The sequence below is a fragment of the Halichoeres trimaculatus genome, unplaced genomic scaffold, assembly GCF_033239565.1.
Source record: "Halichoeres trimaculatus isolate MK-OKI-2021-1 unplaced genomic scaffold, fHalTri1.1 fHalTri1_scaffold_10, whole genome shotgun sequence".
In the NCBI taxonomy this organism is placed as follows: Eukaryota; Metazoa; Chordata; class Actinopteri; order Labriformes; family Labridae; genus Halichoeres; species Halichoeres trimaculatus.
In genome coordinates, this window is record NW_027437187.1 from 27,760,782 (window position 1) to 27,784,236 (window position 23,455).

General features: G+C 39.5%; 3 protein-coding genes across 4 annotated transcripts; all 3 read right to left on the bottom strand.

Annotated features, from left to right (window-relative positions):
- Positions 1-3,237: 3,237 nt before the first annotated feature.
- LOC141795957 (AT-rich interactive domain-containing protein 3B-like) lies at positions 3,238-15,423 on the bottom strand. 2 transcript variants are annotated; one of them, XM_074676767.1, is made up of 9 exons: positions 15,144-15,421; positions 13,916-14,536; positions 8,920-8,994; positions 8,745-8,817; positions 7,253-7,436; positions 6,730-6,980; positions 6,120-6,392; positions 5,943-6,032; positions 3,238-4,311 (listed from the first exon to the last, which is right to left on the bottom strand). In XM_074676767.1, exons 1-9 carry the CDS (start codon positions 15,168-15,170, stop codon positions 4,172-4,174), a joined length of 1,734 nt encoding a protein of 577 aa, XP_074532868.1. In that variant the 5' UTR covers positions 15,171-15,421; the 3' UTR covers positions 3,238-4,171. The 2 variants fall into 2 exon arrangements, with proteins under 2 accessions (XP_074532868.1, XP_074532867.1); XM_074676766.1 differs by having other exon boundaries at positions 5,943-6,392; positions 15,144-15,423.
- A 910-nt stretch (positions 15,424-16,333) lies between these two features.
- Positions 16,334-19,706, bottom strand: LOC141796584 (cytochrome c oxidase subunit 5A, mitochondrial-like). Its single transcript, XM_074677794.1, has 5 exons — positions 19,544-19,706; positions 18,585-18,701; positions 17,018-17,139; positions 16,820-16,937; positions 16,334-16,732 (listed from the first exon to the last, which is right to left on the bottom strand). The coding sequence occupies exons 1-4, from the start codon at positions 19,614-19,616 to the stop codon at positions 16,824-16,826; spliced, it is 426 nt and encodes a 141-aa protein (XP_074533895.1). The 5' UTR covers positions 19,617-19,706; the 3' UTR covers positions 16,334-16,732; positions 16,820-16,823.
- Positions 19,707-21,098: 1,392 nt separating this feature from the next.
- LOC141796911 (ribonuclease P protein subunit p25-like protein) lies at positions 21,099-22,400 on the bottom strand. Its single transcript, XM_074678242.1, has one exon. It carries the CDS (start codon positions 22,095-22,097, stop codon positions 21,390-21,392), a length of 708 nt encoding a protein of 235 aa, XP_074534343.1. The 5' UTR covers positions 22,098-22,400; the 3' UTR covers positions 21,099-21,389.
- Positions 22,401-23,455: the final 1,055 nt, after the last annotated feature.

The window sequence follows — 23,455 nt, forward strand, 5'->3', positions numbered from 1 at the left end:
TAGTGTACTGTTATATTTACTCCTGTTCATGCAGGCTGCGCGGGAGTCACTTTTAATAACTTCTTTTCAGTCTACTGTGTTTAGAAAAAGGAGGAAAACTGTGATGATCTGTACCAAAATGTATTTGAAGAAGAAAGTTACATGTAAGGATTGATAACAGAAACAGGAATCTGTCATTTTGGAATAATGCAGCTGCAAGGATGGAAGAATCAAATATGATTTTTTTCCTCAACTCCACAAACTATAACTTTGTATTTGGAAGCATACCTTCTAGTTGTTTGGTGAAAAGGACCTGCACCAGCAGCCAGAAGAAGAGGATGACCATGATGCCCTCAATCATCCCCTTACAGCAGAAGAGCAGCACAGACTGCCACAGAGGCTGATCCGGGTACTCTTCATCTTGGTAAGGCATGGTGATAACCAAGTGCTGGAGGTTTGTCCAAGCCTGTTTCCAAAGATCTGTCAGATAAATCCCAACAGTCCCATCGAAAAAAGATCACTTGCTCAGCTTCAGATGACACATTCTGGCCTCAGTCCTGAAAATATCTCCAGAGTTTTTCTGTCTTGTAGGATTGTTAAAAACTTTAAAAATCATCTTTCATTCCTCTCTTGCAACATTATTCCAACCGTCATCCCATGACAGTGATTTCCCCATCTGTACAGTGACATGCTCTGTATTGTCCTACCCTTGGCTGGTGGGACCGTGGGCGGGGATATCCTCTTCATAATTCCTTTTAAATCGTGCCTGCAGCATCTTTCTTCTACAATGATCCAGATGCCGACCCAGCAGTGACTGCAGAGGAAGAGTAAATCCTGCAGCTCATCCCCCCGGCTCCACCCGGTGACCCATGAGCTCTTATCTCCATTAGAGCAGCTTCTGTTGTAGGTCTGCAGCATGGTTCAGGAATTAACTAAGTATACAGACATTTTCCACTCTTCCTTTTTTTTCCAGAGCAAACAACTTGATGTGGACAGGAATTGTGTGGGGGAAGAAATCAGTATTAACTGTCCTGGTCTGTGGGGAGGAGTCAGACTTTTGTAAGTGGAGTCAAGACAGTGCTTACATACACACAAAGGAATAGCATTTATTCACTCCTTCTATCTTGTCACTTCATACCCACTTTGACTGCTTAGATAAAATAAACTCTGTGGGGTAGAAAGCTCTGCTGCCTCACTTTGACAGATTTGAGGGTTCAAATCCAAAGCTTTCCTGTTTGAAGTGAAGGTATTGTGGCTGTCTTCAACTCAAGTGTTGACTTATGGTGCGTTCGAGGCAACCCGTAACTCGTATATTTCCCACCTGTAACTCGTGAAAATACCCTGGAATGGCAGTCTTATGACCCATGAACTTGTACCAGATCTATGTACTCCGAGTTACGACTTGTGACGTCAAATCTGTGCCAAAACAATATGACAGCCTCTATGGATGCGGTGGTGCTGCGTGTGACACACGGTGAGAAATAGACTTTACAAAAATGTTAAAGTAAATTCGAACGTTGCTATCACAATTTACACACACGATTATGTACTATAATCTGTTATGTGTCAGAGACGGTGGACAAATGTGTTGCTGACACAAAATAGCTAATAGAGAGAGAGGGAGGGAGGGAGGAAGAGAGAGAGAGAGAGAGAGAGAGAGAACTATCACCACTGGGCTACAAGTGTTAACTTCTAGTCTGATGTTCACACATTGCACATTGGCAGCAACTCTGGCATTAAGTGCATTAATCAACAAAAAATACACTTTAAAATAATAACATATATACAGTGAAATAGGCTATAATGTAAATACCTCATGCGCTGTTTCCCCTCCTCCGTTTCACTTAAATAAAGAACTTGCAGGCTCCTTTGGTAATTTAAATGACCAAGCATAAATCTTAGAATTTCTACCATGCTGGTTTGTTTACATCCCAGAATTCAAACCGAAGTCGTAAATTGCCTGGAACGCTTTCAGGTCGGAACTCGGAGATTTCAACTGGGAAACATACGAGTTACAGGTTGCCTCGAACGCACCATTAGGCCATGTCCACACGTAGCCGGGTATTTGGGAAACCACATATATTTTTATACGTTTACGCCTGTCGTCCACACGAAACCGCAGCTCTATGTCACTCGAAACGATGTTTTCTGAAAACTCCAGCCAAAGTGAAGATTTTGGAAAACTCCAGTTTCATGGTTACGTGTGGACGCCGGTAAACGGAAGTTTCGGTTCTCAAACGTCTCAGTTGAATGACGGGGGCTCATTCTGATTGGCTGGCATAGGCTTTACGTCAGGAAAACGCTGCTTGTTATGGGTTTGGCGCGTGCTTGGAGCAGCACTTGTCGGCGGATTTACTAGCTACGTGTGGACTAAAGTATTTTGTAAAACATACGAGGGGGGGATTCTGCAATTTTAAAATTCTAATTTTAAAGAGTTTAATCTATACGGAGATATATCACATAAGGATAGAAAACAAGTCATTCTAAAAAAGTGACAATTGTTAGTGCTTGTGCCTCACAATTAGCATTTTCAGTGATCTCTTGCATCCTTTTTCTCAATAAGAATACAGCAAGGGAACTTTAAATCAGTTAGTGTTTTGAAATCCAAAACTTTTATGTTGTATGAAAGCATGTCCGTTAACATTAATTGTAAGCATATCTTTTCTTTTTAGTCATAAATGCCACATTTTGTCATGATGGAGGACACAGGCTTTAAAACCACAACAAATCACTATTAGGAGCTCTAGAGCTATTGGCTTCATACGCCACAGTGGCAGCTGGCCAATAGGGGGCGCTGCGGCACTGTCCCAACTACTGGAAAAGTTTTTGTTCTCATTTATTAAGAAACAAAAAACAAAACTGATATTAACAAAATTTCTTATCTAAATACAATGTATGGGTATGTATATCTACAAAAATTTGTAGACATAAATGTCCACTAAAATAGTGGGAAACAAGTGAGAAAATTTTCAGATAAAAGACAGTGGACTGGATCAGCTAGATATTCAACTTTTAAATACTGCTGACTTTAATAAGAGCGTCACTGAGAGACTTGCCAATCTGAAACACGGAAGGACAAAATTCCTGTATAAATAAGATGATATGGCACAGCACATACACACTTAGAATATTTTTCACCTGCCACCACTGGTACTCAAGATAACATTTGTTTGTCTGGTCTTTTGTAAGGTCTATGGTAAAAGGGTTTGCAAATTGTCTTGATTAAAAAAAAGCAAGACAGAAGTCTTTCTACAGCACACAAGAGTGGTTTATTTCTCATGTCCAAGAAACATTTCAATCAAAGACCAAAACATTTTTAACAGTGACATTAGTCTGCAATGATATGTCTGCTTGATTGTCCGCATACAGTAGCAGAAGCATTTCAGCAGAAGGCTTCATACACACATGCTGCATTACGTATTGCATATTTCTCAAGAAAGAGTGAGGTAGCACCGTTTCAGTGTTTACTTGTCAAAAGCTTGAGGTCATTTATCGTACATTCTCTGTCTATAGAAACGCAACAGCATTATTTCATAAGATACAGTGTTAACGTTAATGAGTCATTCCTGAGTGCAGAGGAAATTCATGAGAAACTGTATTGAGGTACGTTTGTATCACTCCTATTTTCTAATAACTTTCTCTCCCATTTTGTCTTTGATTCACAGCTAGCAAGAAATAAACGTTTCGTAATCCTGAAAAAAGATTAAATAAAAGCGTAAAATAAAACAATGACAAACTAAAAACAACATTTTTTTAGATTCTGCTTGATGTAAATCCCTGACCACTGCTGTGAAACGTTTAAAGCAAAACAGTAACAGATGAGCTGTGGCACTGAGCTAAGGCTTTTTGGTCTCCATCAGCTGCACTTCGGCAACCATGCTGTTCTACTTTTGAGAAAAGCAGCTAAACAGATAACAAGCTAAAAATGTGAAGAAATGAATGCCTCTACATTTTTAGCTTCTAACAGGCACCACGGTTAACCTGAATCTATGATCAATTTAATTCTGGAGCCTGTAAAGTCAAACACTAACATCTTCTTCACGGGACTCATTTGAAGCACATTACACAGCAAAACAAACAAAAACTAACAGCTTCATGGGTTGATTTTCCAAGGATTCATACAGTACTTGTCAACATGAGAGGTATCTTGTGTCATCAATTAGCTCATATAATATCTTAACACCAGTAAACCCTAGTTTGGTCCCTTGGAAGAGGTGGATGATGAAGAGGAAGGACTGTGTGAGGAGGAGAGGGCACTGAAGCCGCTGGTTCCTGCCACAGTTACAGCCTGAGACGCCACGGGAGTGGCTGACTTCTGGGCAAACAGCTTTCCTGCAATGCAAAATTGGTTGAGAGCGTTAAATCAAGAGCACACATTAGACAACAGTGATCACATGGTGTTACTGGTGTATTTGAAGAAGTTGCAAATCTGAAGATTCCATTGAAGACAGACTTTGTTGCTTTATACACTTTTATACAGAGGAGTGCCCTACTTACTGAATTTAACATTCAGAGAAAAAAGATTCAGCTCTGTTTTAGTGAATTAACAAGAGATCTAGCCTTATCAACAATCACTCATCTGACCATCTATTGAGTCTTTAAGCATGAGCACATTTCAGATTTATCATGTCTTTGAAATATGACAGATCTGCTCAGCTGATCTTACAGAAAGGCTGCAACATCCAGGAGATCAAGAGAACAACTGCCCAGTCCCAAACTGCAAGCAGATATTTCCAAAACTAAAAAAAACAGCATCTATGGCACTTATCTCTGTATCATATTTGACACATGAGTTTCAAAGACCTGTATCTCATTAATATGATAAAAAAAATTCATTGAAAATATATTCCACCCCCTTGTGAATTATTACACCACTAAAGGCAGCTTTAGTTGTATTTTGGCTGCTCACACATTTTTTAAAAAAAATCATTATTCAATACAATTTTAAAAAGTTGCTGTAAAAAATTGATTTATATATATACGTATACATATTTTTTTAACTGAAAGCTTTACTTAAAAAGGTGCAGAGTAAGATGTGTATTAATCCTTGAAAAAATATGCTTTATTATTTTGTGTGTGTGTGTGTGTGTGTGTGTGTGTATATATATATATATATATATATATATATATATATATATATATATATATATATATATATATATATATATATATATATGTGTGTGTGTGTGTGTGTGTGTGTGTGTGTGTGTGTGTGTGTGTGTGTATATATGTATATACATATATATACTTTTCTTAAAATTTGTAAAAATAGCCAAAAGTCCTGAAATTGATAGAAAAATATGAACAAAATAATATGGCATTTTTTGTGGATTTTTTTTAAACACGGGTTAATAAACATCTCAGTCCAAAAAATTATATTGTAGCTATCCTAGCTATTTTTTGATGGTTCAGGCTTTAAGTTATGCCCAATGTCATGAACACAAAATAGGATAAAACTTGGATCAACCTTAATAACTGAGACATGTTTGTTTACTCATATGATGTTTTGTTAGGATTTTATGGGCACAGTTTCTTGTTACTTTAGAAAAACAGAGCAGATATTCGTTTCTGATTTGAGGTTGTTTTGAATTGATTTTCTATTTCCTCTGAGTTAAATTAAGAGATCACCTCTCTCATGTTTGCAAACTTAAGCTGAATAAATCTAATCCCACGAGGCTTCAAAACACCTAGCTTGGGTGAGTCTGAAGGTAACAAATCTGTCTTCAAGCACCTCTAATCCAATTAATTAACACGTTATTTCCTGTTTGTTAGTGTCAACATGTTGTCAGGCGAAGCCAAGAAACACTCCTGCACATAATCTCCTCTCACACTTCAAGCTGTTGGGTTCAAGCTCAAGTTCCAGGACAAACATGAGATAGCATGCTGACAGGCAAGCTTAAGAGGTGCTGGTAGGACAGGTAGGAGTAGAAAGCCCTGCTCCCTCTGAAGACTGAATCACTCACCTGAGTAAATAGTGCCATTCACTTCCACTGAAACACTGATACTGGCCGCTCCATTAGTGGAGATACTCAGAGACAAATCCTGTTTGGTTTCTGTGTGAAAAATAAGAGAATAATCAGTGCGATCAACTTTTAAACAACAGAAAAGATGTTTAACATCAGAGCGCAGAGGCAGCTTACCCTGTCCATTGTTGAGTTTGAGGTTCATTGGGTTGAATTGAGAAGCCAAGGCCAGCAGGTTTTGTTGGAGAGCCTGCTGCATGAGGCGTTGCTGCTCCTCTGCCAGCTGCAGCATTTTTTTCTCTGGGCCATCGGCGGAAACTCCTCCTGCTGCTCCGCGCTCTCTTCTCTCTTTGAGATGCTCCATCGCGGCAGCTTGTGCCAGCTGCTGCTGCTGCTGCAGAGCCAGAGCCATGGGCAGCCGGCTGGGCAAGACAGGGGTGGACATCTCCTCTGATCAGATGGAAATAAAGAGAACGATGTTAAATACAGATAAACAGTCAAAAAAAGAAGATCACTTGGGATGAAATGGCAGTGGTTCATTACATGGCTGGGAATTACCCCTCGTTAACACAACACAGCAATAAAACTGATTAAAAATATCCTCATTCACCATTTTTTAAATGTAAGGAAACATTTTCACCACTAGAGGTCACATGAATTTCTATTCCTCATCTCATCACACAGCTGCCACAGTAAACAGAGGCATTGCTGTATCTTATAAAGTTATTTTAAAAAGAACAAAGGCATCAAATCTGCATCAAGTTGATTTTAAGAGTGCTTGGCTTACCTGTGTTTCTCTTCAGATTTGGACTAGCAGATGCTGACAGTCCATTGTGTCCAGTTGGTGTGGTCTGCATGGTGGGTGAAGACAGCAGAGGATGTGGGGCAGAGCTCGGGGAAGGTGTGTAGCGGTACAGGCTGCTGGTGTAACTGGGACGTCGACCTTCCCTGCGGTTACTGTCAATGGCAGCCTGCAGCTCGCCAGGAGAACTCAGGCCCTTCTTCTCACACTCAAACGAGTACAGGTACTTCATATACCTGCATGGGAAGGATTCATGTGTCACATGATGTGATTTCAATGGGCACTATTCTATCTAAAAATATGGCCTTTATAGGTGATCAAATAAAGCATCCATAGTGGTTACAGGTCTTTCAAATTAAACATAAAACAGTGATGATAGCATTGTTTGGTACCTTTCATATTAATCTGTTTCACAACTAGTCAAAACCTTATCCACTTACTGTTACATGAAATGCTTTTAAATGCAGTCTGGGGTTTTTAAAGTTTGGAGATTTTGAGAGACACCTACTGGGTGCGGAGAGTGAAGGCTGCGCTGGTGATGGATGTTGGGAGGTTGAGACCCTTAGTGATCTCCCTCCAGATCTTCTTGGTTATGACTTCCACCAGGCCACCCTTTTCGGTCACCAGCTTATAGAGCCGGTATAAGTCCAGCACTTGCTTGGCCATGATGGGAATGCGGTTCACAGGAGTTCCTGAACAAGTATGAAGCAAAATTATGAGAAATTTATTCATTTACTCTGAATTTTACTCCTGAAAAAGTTGGCACACCCTTGAAGAGATGGCTGATAAACTCACCATAGGGTCTGAATTTCGTATAAGACTATACATGCTAAGCCATATTACCTATGTGGATCTCTAATAAAGCCCATATCACATGGATGGGGGTCAGGGTAAGTCCCTTACAGCTCTGGTGCTGCATTGACTCAGGCGCTCAAAGGGGGAGGGGTGATTTTAGAGCCAGCAGTGCCTGCCAATCACACGTCTGACAGCTCAACCTTCCAATCCTCATTTGGAGTAAAGGCAATTAATGAAGAAGGGTGAAAAGGCAGCTGGAGCAATAAGATTACTTTGTGATTAAGATTAACACACAACACTTACACGCACACACACTTTGGCATGAGCATGATCATTGCACACAAGAGTGAAGATTTGTTCTTTAGGGAGCTGAGTTGCAGTTGAATTACGTTTGAGTAGATGACTTTTTCTTTCTTAAAGTTTACAGTGTTCAGAGACACAAGTAATGTCAATGTCACCAATTTAAAACTGAAATATTTTAAATGGGATTTTTAACAAAAGCTCTAAAAAATTGTAAATTTAATTTATCACTGACACTATAAATATAATAATATAAATAATAAAAATGAGTCTCTAGTTACTTGTGGGGCTTAAAGATTTTGGCAGGATATTTATAAACAAGTATTTAAACTAAAAAACTTAATATGAGTTCTTTGCTTTCAACCAATAATAAATATCATTTTTTTTTTCATTTGTTTGTCAATTTTTATTTACCGAAAATTTATTTTAAAACGACAGAACAAAATATAAAATGCTTTATCCATCCATCAGTTTTTTATTTTTTCAAGCACGTTAATTTTTAAATTAGCTAAAGGCCTAATTCATCTTTTACCAAAACAGTGAAAAAACACTTTGTTGAAATTTAGTTGTAAAAATCAGGCCTTTATTTTTAACTACAAGAACTATTATTTCCACAAATATAAAAAAAGAAAACAATGAATATATTTATATGCAATGAAAGGTCTTTAGGATTTACAACATATAGAGAATGTATTTCGTCCTGTTATCATTCTTTTATAATAATACTTGAAACAAGTGTTTTTGCATTTGATTGTAGAATTCAGTACATAAATATGACATATCCCAAACAGACCAGAGTTAACAAAACAAGACATCAATATTTATAAGCTTTTGGTTACTCATAAATTCTAAACATAAATTCTTAAATTCTGGGCCGGACACTTCTGCTCAGCTCTGAATCTTACCTCGTTTCTGCATGAAGACGAAAAGCTCATCAAGAAACTCCTTTCGTTGTGGGTCATTATCCAGCTCATAAAGCTGCAAGTAAGTCAGAGAAAGAAAAAAAACAGTATGAGTGTGTGAATTATTTTTCTAATCTCTTTTGAAAGTTATTTGTTTTGACATGGGACCACAGCTGACCTTAGCAAAATCTCTGGATGGTTCGCCTTTTACTTTTCCTCCATCATTGTCCTCAGCCCAGATGGCACTTCCTCTCTGAAAAAAACACCCAAAGAGAGAGAGATCAGTAAACACTTTATCCTCTGAACCAGTCTCAGGTTAGCTCCATATGTAAGATCTACTTCTTGAAAGCTTCCAGCTGTATTTGTCACTTTTACTAATGAATCCCCTCCTCTGTGTCTCGACCTGCTGTGAACGGCTGCTTAGTAAGCATCCACTTGCCTCGATGCTTCACTGTTCTGTACAATAAAGCATGTTTTTCAAAAGGAAGTATCAATTCAAAGCTGGCCACAGTATCAGGGAGATTATGCCAGGCTCTGTCCCTCATTAGGTAGTTTAATAAGACATGTTATTCTTCCATGGTCACCCCCTGAACATGACAGTTAAAGGTTAAAAATGTGAGAGAAGGGCAGCGTGTGTGCAACTGTGCGGAAAAGCCCGCTGAGCAGTTATTGTCCTACGAACGCGCTCAAAGAGCTGCAGGATGCTGCTTGTCTCAAGAACACTCACTCTTCATAATCTATTATCCATCCTAACTTCAGTTCAAATATGACATTAAATTCAACTTTTTATACCTTTTGTTTCTCTAGTTACAGCTAATGAAATGCAAACCTGTCTCTAATGTGATGTAAGTAGACTTATGGGGAGCCAGTAGCCACGTGGTCTTTTGTTTAGGATTCACAATCGGCTTTCCTGTCATACACCAGTTTGTATACTCTTAGTTTGATGTCTGAATTTAAATGCATTTGTTTATACTTTAGACACAGAATTATGCTTACTAAATGTTAGCATGGCAGCTTTATCTGACCTTAATTCAAGATCAAAATAACGTTACGCCCTCTAAGCTGGAAAAAAAAACATGGGAACTAATAACTGCTGCTTGCCACTCCTACAGTACACCTCCTCATGTTTACAATGAAAACACAATTCAAACTGCTGATGCTCTCTCTCTCTCACACACACACACACACACACACACACACGCACAAATCAGTTGCATGATAGTGTAACTTTGAGCACCATTAGAGGTCATATGAAATAATGTAAAACTGGAAGACGCTTACTTGTTCTCACTCTACTTTTACTAAAAAACCCAAAAAACCTGATGTTGTTGAAGAGTTTTTATAGATGTTCAGGTTGGTTTGGTTAAAGCTAAAAAACAAGGTCTGGCTTAGCAATCGCTGTTTGTTTCAACTGTTTTCTCTCTGTATTTGTTTCTCTGCTGAATCCATTTAACTGCATCAGTTATCCAACAACTTCAACCATTGATCTATTCATTCCAGCATGGGCTAGCAGTACCAACTTAGCCGAGTTACTGCAGTATTTCTCTGATAGATGGATAGATTAGATAAACAAGCAATTATACATTGTTAGACCCAGCTCATCTATTTTTTATTTTTTTATTTTATCATTTACCTTTTACTTTAGGGCATGATACATATTTTTTTGAAATCTTAGATTAATTTTTCTGCCTGTCTTTAGCTGTTTCCTAGCTTGATTCTAGCCACCTTTCCTGTTTTTGTTGACTAATTTCGCCATTTATCCCTTCTTTCCTTACAGATAAACTAACCACTTTTCATTATTTCTAATCTCATTAATCTTTCCTTTTTTTATAATTCATCTTTAACTCAAAGACAGAAGATTGTATATACCTTAGTACATCGTCTTTGTAATGTTTAGCTAACTGATTCAACCTTTAATCCCTTACTTTTTCTAGCTACAGTTATGCTAAGCACTTATAATATCATTGAACTAAGCTTGGTAGCTCAACCTTGACCAAGTTTTAACCATTTCTGTCCTACTTTTGGTCAACAAATGTTGCTAATTTCAAGCAAACTGTTCCGACCATTTGGCCGCTTTCAGCAAGATATCATGTTTTTCCTAAATTTTGACCTAGCATGATAGTCAACTTTATTTTAACAATTATCTTTTACTCAAAGTCAAATATTTGTTTTTACCTTCCTGACCAGTTTTAGCTGTTTAGATCAGTATTTTTGTAACTACTCTGCTCACTTGCATTCTCCTCACACTCTATGTAGCAATACATCTGTAGTTGTCCTACCAGGCAATTAATGTCTTTAAATTACACTGATTTTTTTCTCCAATAACTTAAGCCACTTTGGAAATTTTCTTTGTACTTTGTGCTGAAGGGAAATACCTCTCGGGTTAAAGTAATCCTGGTAAGGATCACTGTCAAATGGACCCTTGTGGTCACGGGAGGTACATATAACCTGTTCCTGTTTTTTAATAGTTTAACTGTAAAAAAAAAAAAAATTAGCTGTATGTATCCACTTTCCACAACAATCTCTGCCCCCGTGGTGACTGAGCCATAACACATTTGATAGCCTCAGCCTCTAGGATCCACACTCCCCCACCAGAAGCTTATTGATGCGAAGGTAGATAAACATCCAAGTCCTTTCACCATCAAATGGAAATAAAACCCATCCCCCTCTTATTGATGAGCAAGTGAGACCTACTGTGGATCTATTAACAAAGAGCTTTCAGTTAATTGCTCACAGAGTTTTCACACATGCAGCCGTGGGAATCCTGATAGCATTCAGTATGTAGGTCAGGAAAAGGTTTCTTTTGTTTCCTTAAAAAGCCCTGCTTTTATCAGTCTTTGAGATGATTTGGAGTATTTCAATTACAAATGATAGTGTTAATGCAGAAAGCTAGTTGTTGTGAAGAAATGTGTTAAATCAGCCTAGATTTACTGAATTTAAAATATCTTTTAGAAACATCTGTAAACTATAAGATCAACACCAAGTGTGAGTTTCCTTTTGATAATGAGCTTCATTAATTTAATCCAGTTGCTCCAGCAGAGCAGCAGTGAAAACTTATCCCTCTTCAAACTTCAATGTAACTGCAGGGGGGAGAAAAAATTTAATCCAAATCAAATTGTTGAGCCTTTAGTCACCCGAACAAGTCAAGATCATTTATCCGGCCCCTTGCTGTGCTTTGAGCTGGGCCTGAGGAGGACGCGGGGGCTTTTTATCCCGCCCCTGCCATATTTAAGGGCGTACAGTAAAGACGGGCACAAAAGGAGGGCAACAGCGTGGCTGATATGCTGTGTCCTGATTTTTTAAGACATGCAAGTGATGAAAAAAATTCAAAGGAAGGGCTAATGAAGGAGAAGCGTGTATCACTGCAGCCATTTAAACCTCTGATTATCTTGCATGAATAAAAAGAACAAATAAACATAAAACAGAGGCAGATATTCATAAGAAACCTGATTCCATTTAAAGATGTTTAATCCACAGCAAATGCCTCTAATGCTGCATATTAACTTTGCTTTGAGTGACAAAAACTACATTTTAACAGTCCCTCAAATGAAACATGTGCACATTGGTTATTCAACAACTTTTAGCCTGTCCCCTGAACTCATTACTGTGCTGGGACTAAAGCAGAAGAAATGTCCTCCATTGTTCCGGGTGTTGTTTTTTAGTCTTAGGACAGGAAATGCGTTCTCACTGCAGTGGCCATATAATGTATTGATTGCCTCGAGCTGAATTAAGCTGCCATTTAGCGTTGCTTAGCTACCGCTAAATTATGCAAAGCTATCCACTGAGCAAGAACTACATCAGCAGTGAGTTTTCAGAGCCAGGGGAGGTTAATGAACACACAACTCTGATAGTTTATGTATGAGAAACGCTAACTTTGGACTCTACTTGTACACTATTTTAAAAACACCCTGGCAAAGGAGGGAGAGTTAAAAAAGTAATGAGTGAAAATCAAGGAGAAAGCGTCTTTAATCAACATTAAAGCTCATTTTGCTCCTCTAAATCTACCGTTAGTGCAGTTTATGGGTATTTACTTTCTGGTATGCTGGGAGGCACTAACCCAGCTGTCCCTCTGCCTACAGGCCCCATTAATCATAATGTATTGTACTGAAGTGGGGCCTTTTTGAGGGAAACGTACACACAGTCTAGCCAATCAGATTGGTCTCCTTAAAAAGGAAGGAGAAAAAAAAAGGAGCATGAGGGGTCCCACTGTTTCCAAGAAGCAGTCAAATATATCTGCTGGAGAAAATCTGGCTGATACAAAAGGAGAAAGTGTGAAGGCCTTACACAGCTGCTTCTTACAGTAAAAGCACTAGAGTATGAGCGTGGAAACACACTTGTGGCCATTTCATTAATCCTCTGCTCTCATTTTGACTGCATGTCCGTCAGGTTACTTTGAACCATCAGGATTGGACCCAAGCCAAGACCAATTAGCTCGGCTGGTGGTGGTAAGAATGTGTTTTTCTAAAGCGCGAGACATGAGGTGAGGTACGGCAGGAGGAGCGATCACAGGCCTGGCCTGTAATTAAACTCTATCAAGATTGGGCGCCTTGCCAAAAGGGACACGCTCCTTTTGAGTCATCATGTGGGAAAGCAGGAGGCGGACCAGGCAGCGGTCAGCCTGACTCTCAGCGGGAACACATCAACAATTACCACTAAAAGAGGGAACACACAATACCTCGAAAGAAGTTTTAAAATGCTCATTTCCCTTTCTCTCAATCTGGGTTTAAAAACTTTTCCACATTTTTAAAGAGTCATAATGACAAACATAAAAGTCTTAGGAGCAGCTTACATTTCTGTGTCAGGCCTGCAAAGCCTTGAGTTTAAATATGTTAATAATACACTTTCTTAATCCTCAGAAGTACACTGTTTAATACACATAATGATGCATTTAACTAGTTTTTCCCCAGTTTGACTCCAATAAATCTCCTTAGTTTCACAGCCTGGATTAAAACTTGTATTTATAGCTCTGTGAGGTCTCTCATACTGAACAATACTTTTTTTCATAATCCTGTTCTCTCACACTATGAAAGAAACACACTGATGTTACTTTAAGGCTCAATGTGGCACATAGCTCTGCTTTAATAAATCTAAGAGGATTGATTTTTGTTATTTGTAAGGAAATACTTCTTGATGACCATTTTTGGAGAACCAACATAGCCTTAAAGTTCACTCACTTGTTTGAATGACTCATCGAAGCTCCAGTCTGAGAAGCTGTTGGGTGATGTGAAGGCTTGTTGGCTTGCAGGAGACAGCACCTCCCTCTCCTCATGCTCTTGTTTTATTGCAGGAGGTGATTCGGACATTTTCTTCACAGCAGAAGCCTGAGAGTATGGTGGGAAGGGGAACCCTGCATCCTGCTGGAGTCTGGGCTTCTTCCCCTGTTGAAGAGGCCCGTTTTCCTCCTCCTCCTCCTCTGCCTCCTCCATATCTTCTTCCAACTCATCATTCTCCATTTCCTGGTCCTCTTCATCTGAACTTCCATCTTCCTCCTCATCTGGATTTGTTCTACCAAGATGGCTGTTGAAAGCTTGTTGAACTGCTTGATAAGTCTGTCCATCTGTTTTGCCGAATGATGGAGGTTCTAGTCTGGATCCAGAGGCCCTGGCTGCTGCTGCTGCTGCAGCTGCATGTTGGGCAAAGAGGAGCTGGGCCTGAAGATGTTGTTGCTCCTGGAGGCTCATGCCTAGTTTGGCCTCTTGTTGTCTCTGAAGCTGCTCCATCACAGCCTCCAGCTTCACTCCAGCTGGATTAAACTGTGGTGCCCCGGCTGAACTGCCTTCTTTGGTCAAACTTGACTAGGGGGAAAAAAACAGAAAAAAAACAGGGTGATTCTCAAAATTTGGGAGCAAAAATCAGAAACAAGGGACGTTTAATGTGGCAAAGCAAGAATAGAAATCATTTCCCTTTTCTCATTTTTTTTTAAATGCTCCACATGTTGGTTTAGAATCAAACATTTCTTGTTGTTGGATTACCAGGTTGGACTAAATGTAAAACGTGTTCTGAAGAATTACTGAGAGGCCTTGGTACACACTCATGTTGATTAAAGAAAGACAAAACTTTAAGGTTAGAGACAATTATCAACGAAAAACGTGAACTCAGACCCAAAAAAGAGGCAAAGACAAATGTTTGTCGATAGATATTCTTTGTTACAACTCTGCCTAAAGCCTCTAGATGTTCGATAGCTGCCTTTCCTTTACTACAATTCATGATAAATTAACTTGTTTTCACAGGCTACAGATAAAATGTAGGATAAGGTCTTCAGTAACATCAACGAAAACCATCCATCCGTTCATTGTGTTAATCAAACTGTTTTTGAAGTTAAATGCGTCCTGCTAATGCCTTCATTAACAGTGATTCGCTTTGTTACTGTAACAAACACGAGTGCTGGTCGTCGACACTCACCATTTGCGCCTTCGAGTAATCCATCATCACCAACAGGTCTTGACTAGTTTTCCCTTCTTTCCTTCGGCAGAAATAAATCACATCGCATGACCAGATCGTTTTTAAGGCAGAAATGATTTTTCTGATCCAATGTGACTCAAAAAACCCAGCAGAGCTGAGGCTGGAGGAGGGGTGTTGCTCTGCGCTTTACCTCCCTGGTCACCGCGCATGGAAACTCAAACATCTTTGATTGTCTTTGACTGAGTGGCCTACACCCCCAACTTGGATGAATGAAGGGCCCGCCCCGTGCGTAAAGCTCGTAAAGTGGGCTTTTCTTACCCGCATCTGTGGAACTACCCTCCCTCTTCAGCAGGAAATCCCACCCACTGATATTGCCCAATACAGTGAAGGCAACTCGACCTCTGCTAAAAATAATACAAATAGCCTACGTTTTAGTCTAAGCTACTTCGAGCACCTTAATGTAAAATTTCCTCCATGTTTCACATATTTGTTTCCACAGAATACTTAAGTATTCTGGTTGAAGCCATGCTTCAGTAGTTATTTTCTGTAATGTGCAATGAAACAGGATTACTAGAAAAAGTAAAACGTCCATTTCCCCTTACAACTCATTTTTATGCTACAATATCAATTTATAACTTGAAGCCTCAATGCAATACAGTGCTATTTTAAACAACCTAAACTGTGAGGGAACTGTAGATGCATGTCTGTAAGAGCATGTCAGACTAAAATTTGAGGTGAGATTTCAACCACTCAATTGAATCATACTTGATAGAGCTCTGTCTCAAGTATATATCTATTTCTTGTGTCTGTGGTAATGAAAAAGGCCAAAAACAGTAAAATACAGATTTTATACATGTTCCTAAGTGTTGTAAATGTTGAGCCCTTATACAGAGAGGTCTACGAAAATCTCATTGCTTCTTTGCTTAAGACTCTAAAGGCTGACTAGCAGCACTCCATCTTTGACATGATACTAACTGGTGAAACTCTCATTTTACTCCTAAGTTAAAAGTATTCTTTGCATTATTTCCTTAAAGTTTGTATTTTTTAATGAAAAACTAGAGATACTCACATTACCCTGCAGAATTACAACCATCCCAATCTTTAAAGCCTTAAAACACACACAAACTGATTTATAGTTTTTGGCACTATCTCAGATTTGTTTAAAAAAAAAACCCAACAACATACACCAGTTAACATTTGTAAAAGTTTATTCAACCAGCATGAAAATTTTCCCTGAAATGAAACAGATGTAATGTTGATTAAAAACAGAAGATTGGTTTGTACATTCACATGAAAACGCTGCTCCCTTGTGGTGAAATGAGGCTCACACAAAAAGGTCCAGACACTCGGACAACATGCACAGTAAAGCATCACCCTACTGCATTGCTCCAGTAAGCACTTGATACAGTTTCAAATATCCCAAAATACTTCTGACTCTTGATAAGCATACATTTTCCTTTATTAGGTTCATCAATATTTTACAAGCAAAAGAACTTAATAAAGGCCAAATTAAATATCACACGTATTAGCTGAGGCAAACATTAAAGTACAAGGGTTCTCTGTTCTGGGGATGTCAACAGTCACTGGATCTGAAATAAGAACAAAAAGAACTGTCAGATTTCAGGCACATAAATAATTAAACAATTACACGACTGAGCAAAGTGTTTGATACCTACTTATCTAGACTTTGTCAATTCCAAGCTCCTCAGGTGTAGAAATACCAAGTTCATCTAATGTTGGCTTCAGCTCTTGAATCAGGTATGGGTAGATTTCTTTATGAGGACCAGATTTGTCCTGAAAGTAGCAGATATTAGAACCCATAAATCAATGACTCATGAAAATCAGAAAAAAGATGGTCACTCTTGTTTACTCACCTTCACAGCTTCCAAAATCCTTATGGCGCTGGCCAGGTCGTTTAACCTCCGACAGGCTCTCAGTGCTGCCTCAAGAATCTTTGGCTCAGGTACCAGATCATAACCAATAAGTGTGTTCATCCCTGGGACAAAGAATTACATTTTAAATAGAGTATGAAGACAGAAATTCACTTGCCACTGTAAATTATTTCAATTTGGCAATCCACTTAATCTACTCCTGGAAGATTTTGTCAATAACTGCACTATTCACTTGAAGATGATGGTAAAAAGCTTAAGTTTCAAACTATCTTGTTATATTACTGATTCTGTTTCAATGCAGCTTCTTATCTCATGCCTGCTGTAAACGGTTTCTGTCCTTAATAGGACCAAATAGGTTAAGGGCTGACAACCACCTAAGGGCAGGAAAATCATGAGATATCAAGAGATGGGCTAACATGGTTGTGTAGACAAAGAGCAGTACACGATATTACAAAGTTTATGCCACATCACCCTTCTGTATTATCCTATACATGTCTACATTAATGCAAAAATACAGTCCAGATGATTCTCCAGCATAATCTCAAAGGTGTGGCACATTTTTTTTAAGTATGCTGAGAGCATACCACCTTAAACTCAATCCCAACAAGAGACGGCAGATGGGCATACTGACTTCAACGTATCCTTTCCAAGTGATACTCCCATTTCTACAATGTTTTGTCTAACTGTCCTCCTATAAAGCTTAAAAAGCATCAAAACAAAAGACACATGGAAAGTAAAGACTGTGCTGAAAAGTTTGCAACAGGGGTGCCTGGACATGCTTGGAAAAGAGGTATAAGTAAATGCACATTACTTTGGTCTTATCAAGGAAACTATCCTGCAGAGCTTTGAAGTTAAATTTGCCATTCCTAAGACTCGTTTCATAACCTGTTTATGCTCAAGGAGGTTTGTTTATGCTTGCCACACTACTGCACTTTTTCCTATTTTTTCCATAGCCAGGAGTCATAATCACAGGATGTTTGTGTTTTAATCACAGGTTGAAAAATTCAAGGTGTTAAAAGGAATTTGCATCACTACTTCATTACATTTAAAGGCTCAGGAGACATTTGGAAAACAGATGCAGAATGTTGCTAACTGACCCTTGCTCTTTGTGTTCACTCCCCTGAGGTATCAAAAAGAATTAATGTTATCTGTTCTATTTATAATTGTTTCCACCTTTATAAAAAAGGAGTACACCATGCAACAGGGAATTCTGGCATGTAACAAGCCAACAACCTTTCAGTTCTAACCAGGGTGCTTCACTCAGCCAAATGTGTTAGATGGTAAATCTATTTTTGTCTTATAGCTGAAATGGAATCAGAACAGCTATTTGGAGTTTGCTGTTGGGAATGCTCACACAAAAGCTGTCAATATTACGCCCATTCTCATGCCACAGCTTATTTTTTGCATCTTTTTGCCTCTAACTTATTCTAGTTTTTTTGCAGCTAATAAAACCTTAAAATTAACATATTGGGCACACAACATATATATGCTGCTTCAGTATTCAATAATCCATGATATCTTAAAGTTTCAGCATAATTAATGAACATACCTTTCCTCAGCTCCCATGCATCAATGTCTGGCTTGTTAAAATAAGTGACCCAGCGGGCGTCAAACTCCTCATCTGTCTCTTGCTTCCCATGTGAATAACACCTCGAGCTCAGAACAGCTGCAAAAGAAAAAAGAACAATTTTAATTAGACACTTTCAACATTTAAGTAACACATTCACAGTGTACCGCACACTGTGAGAGAATTTGGGGGTGCAATCAAGGACATCTTCCATGATTCAAGAGGAGAGAGGACAAATGCTGCTGTCTAGTAATGCAATTCATCTGGCTCTTTGCCCACGTCCTGATATGACCTACCTACTGCACTTATCAGGCTAAATGTACACTGACAAACAGACATATATACCTATGTATACTTCATGGTTCATTCAAGGAGACGTGGGAGCCAATCGTGTGCATCAAATGGGCATAAATCACAAGTGCTTAGCATAAATGATTCAATTTCCTATTAAAAATGAATTGAAGTGTCAGTACAACTAAAGCAAAAGTATTACCAAAACGATGGAGGATTAAGTAATCCCTTTTATACTCGTTATATTAAGTTAAACCTTGTTGCCAACTAACAACTAGTAAACACATTCACATAACTAACCTAAATAGCATGTTAGCAGCTAGCTTCAGCTGGGCCTCAGACACAGCCTTCAGACTGGGTCATGACAAGGACACAGACACCTCCACGCTGAACACCAGGGCGTTTTTAATGCGGTACAAAACAAGGTAACAAGGACAGTGGAAGTTTTTAACAAAGAACCACAAGATTCGTCAAAAAATAAGAACTTGAACAACGCAGTGAGTTTTAAAAGTGACAGTTACACCGGCTTAGCTCATACTAGCTAAGTAGCTTAGCCGTGCGGACGCTATACTTGATTTCCGTTATAACCTCGCCCGGACACTTTCATAACAATAGCACACTTCAGAAGTGATGTCAAAGAAGGTAAATACCTTGGCACCGGGGTTGCGTTCGGGTCAGACTCCGAACACCGGAGACCGAGAGTCGGACGGCGGCTCTGAACATGTTGCGGGACTGCCAGCTACACGAACCGGTAAGATCGTGGGAGGGAAGCTAGCGCTAGCCTGCTTAGCCCAGTCACGTACGCGAGGGGTAATCATACTGCGCATGTGCAGATTACTCATCGATATATTCCTTGACACACTGTTACTGACCACAGGTTGTATATTTATGGCGTTTACAGTGCTGATTGTCATGAGCAAATAACACTACGCGTTGACGGATGCTTTTTGATTTACTGTCTTAATTTTAGATATAAATATAACCTATGTATTTAATCTCTAATGTTATTAATTATGTATGAAAATTGTTGTACAAGCTAGACTTGTACAAGCACAGCCTTTTCCTTGCATCTGTCAAACTTAGAACAACATAAACAACAACAACACAGTAATACTTTAAGTGAGTTATGATGCGTTCTTTTTTTATTTTTTTTGAGCCGTGTTTGACTATTACACAAAAAAACTCAGCCTGATATTTTAGACTTGTTACCCAGAAAATCCCAAGTCCAAGAAACGTCATGGATGCACTGAGAGGCCTTAACAGTGATGTGACATTTATTGTTTGGTGTTATGGGTCTTGCAACATCAGACGCCCTCACCCAGGAGACCTCATCAGTGTTGATCAGGACCCAACTTGCATCCCAGTAGTAGCCCAAGGATCAGCCCTCTTGAGCCAAAAACACCCTGTGGCTTCATGTGAAGAATCAACGGCTCTTTTCGTAGCTGCCCCTGTAACACCCACTCTATTGGGGACTTTGCAGAGTCCCAACTCAACCTGGAGCTGCCAATCAGAGGCTGTAGGCCTGTTGTTGTTTTTGGATGTGCAGGTGTATCTCTCCAGCTCTGACTAACCTTCCGATGGCTAAGGATATGCAACTGCAGCAACTGAGGAGATGTTGTAAAGGGCCTCTTGCTCTTTCCCCAGACATGCAGGTCTGCTTGGCATCAGCAGCAAACCTGCATGTCTGAGTTGAGTTGATTGTGTCACGAACATTAATTAAACAAATGCACTGCTACTAGTTTTTAGCAGATTTCCCAGTTTTCCAAATTGGTTCAAACTAGTTTCAAATAAGCTTCCCTTAGGTAAAGTGGATCTAACGTAGCAAAACACTGGTGAAGGTAGATGCCTTGATAACAAGAGTAATACTGGTTCTCATTGCTAGATTCCTGGATTAAACAAACACTGAGTGCAAGAATTTGCTTCAGTTTTACAAGTCGTGTTAGTCCGCATCTATTTGAAGAAACCGTGCACCTAAATCCCTTCATAAAATCACAGTAGAACTGATATTTTCAGAACCTACATTTATTTTAGGTGCTATACATGAATAATAGACATCATTAACAAAAAACATAAAAAAAACTTCATTCTTGAAAAATGAGAGAGGAAATCTCTAAAAAACACATAAATGTCAGAATGTCAGAGATAAGAAAACCTTGAAGGTGCTTGGTTTTGCATACTTTTAAATTGTTGAAGTTTTCCATCAAGAGAAGTCCTTAAATTTCATTGATTGGCATTCTCACAGTTACATTACGTTTTATTACAAAGTTGCTAAGTCTAGCAAGGCATTAAATTACAGCATGCACCTTTTTATACATATTTATACAAATACTTAAGATAACAAACACTTTAATCACTAACCAGTGAAGTTGCTATGTTGCGAATAAAAAATGAAAAGCTGTCCCAAAATTTACCTCACACATATCCAAAAGGTTTAAGTTCATATGCGTCTGATTTCAGACAAACCTGATGCTTTGAAAGTATCAGATGAAGCAGATTTTAATTGTCTGATATACCTTGTGATGAAGTGAGGTCTGTAGAAGTTTGTGGAAAACACACACTCCAGTCATGCAGACAGACTCTCTTGGCTGTGTGTGCGGGGGGACTGTGAGCTGGTCTGTGCAGATCTCTGTGTCTCTTCTCTTCTTCTGTGGTTGTACTCAGAGTTTCAGGTGCTTGGTACCCTGGTTCCTGGGGATCCAGAGGGTCTTTAGAGAGCAGGATGCAGATTGCAGGTAGTGTCCTCTTCATGGAGCACTCTACTCCTGTTTGTGGGCTCTTCCAGACGGTGTTTACGGTCTTGTAAAATAGTTTGGACACTTGGTGGAGCCCTCCCACTTTTCGTTTCAGAATTTCCACACAGGTGATGGTCTTGGTGACTCCCCTACCAGAGCCAGTGAATACCACTTGCCTGAGTGATGTCCCGCTGTTGTCTTTCCCCTCTCCTTGCATGCGGGCTGTCGCAAACCGCAGTAAGTTGCGGATCTTGCTTCCTTCTTTCACTTGCATGTGCAGGATGTCTGCTGCCAGGCCGGGGATGGGAAAGGGGCTGCTGTCCTCTGTGCATTGAACTCTCCTGAAGTTACTCTGGCCAAGTTTCTGAGGGGAAGATGAGGAAGGAACGTCCACGTTGGATGTAGCACTCTGCAGTTCAATAGTGCTTACTGCAGCTCTTGAACTCTGCACCTGACCCCTGAGTTCTGTCATTGTCCACAAAATATTATGGCAAATAAAAGCAGAAGGATCCTTTTTCTGAGCCTGCAGCCTTGGATTACTTGCACATCTCTCCTGAGATTACATCATTTCTTGTCTATCCAGCACAAGAGTCTGAAAAGTGATCAGCTTTGTAATCCAAACTTGTGACTTATCTTGATCTTGTTTGTTTCCGCTCTCCATGATGCGTCTTCAGTCAGCCCCTGAGCTCCGAGATGACAGACAGCAGTCTGAAGAGGGTATTTCATCCTCTAATCCCATTGAAGTGAAGGAAAAGATGTCCTTGCTCTATTCAGCACTGAGGACAGCTGATGCCAACAAACACATATGAGGCTCAGAGAGAGACATGTAGAGTGGGACATAGTGCTCTTAAAGGCACATGCAACATTTAGTAATGTCACACTGTAGTTTGTTGGTTTTGGGGGAAAGCTTCTGTGAAAGCCTGGAGCAATGAGAGATTTAATTCATCCATGTGGTTGCTTGAATTATATGGATGAATTAACACGAGTAAATGAGATTTAACAAGGCATGCACTTGAAGCAATCCTTTGTTTCCACTGATTTGTTTTTTTTTTTTCTATTGACACACTTAATGTGTCTTTTTGCAGATATAGCACCAAACTACAGTCTTACTGGTGCAAAGACATTGGATGAAAACATTTTTGTAGTGTACAGCATTGCTTTCAAGACAACTTTCCCTCTGCTCTATCATCAGAGAGCCATATGGTCCTTGAGAGAAGTCTTTCCTTTGGGCTAAACAGCAACTTCATATTTCCCCTCCCCTCAGTCCATCGCCTGCTGGTCTGACCCAGAAAATGCTGCTACTTCATCTGCGCCTGCTTTGAGTCAATGACATTTTTGAGGACAATCACACCTTAGAGCTGCTGGGTTAAAGCAAAACATGCATGGAAATATAAAATCTGAGAATATAGGAGAAGGCATGTGGGTGGTTTGTTGAAGGATGAGTTCAGGAGGCAGCTGTGGGGCTCATATGGAACCAGTATACTGTTATAATGGGGCATTTCTGCCTCACAGGATAGTTTGCACCTCGTGAAATTCACTGAGTGGAACAATGGGCACGCAAAGATGAGGCTCTCTGTAGTGTTGGAGTTACGATGAGCTCTCAGGAGAAGAATATGCTTTATATGAATCTGATTAAACCGCCTGTAAGTCAGTGTTGTGAAGGCTGTGTAACAGAGAGCTAGAGAGATTGGCCAATCTAGTCTTACGTGCTCTCACTATATATCTCCCTGGGACACATGTAAGGTTCTCTCCTTGCTGACCTTTAGAGTCATACCTGCCATAACTTCACCATTATAAGGTTTTATTGACTCTGTGGTATGAATGATTTCA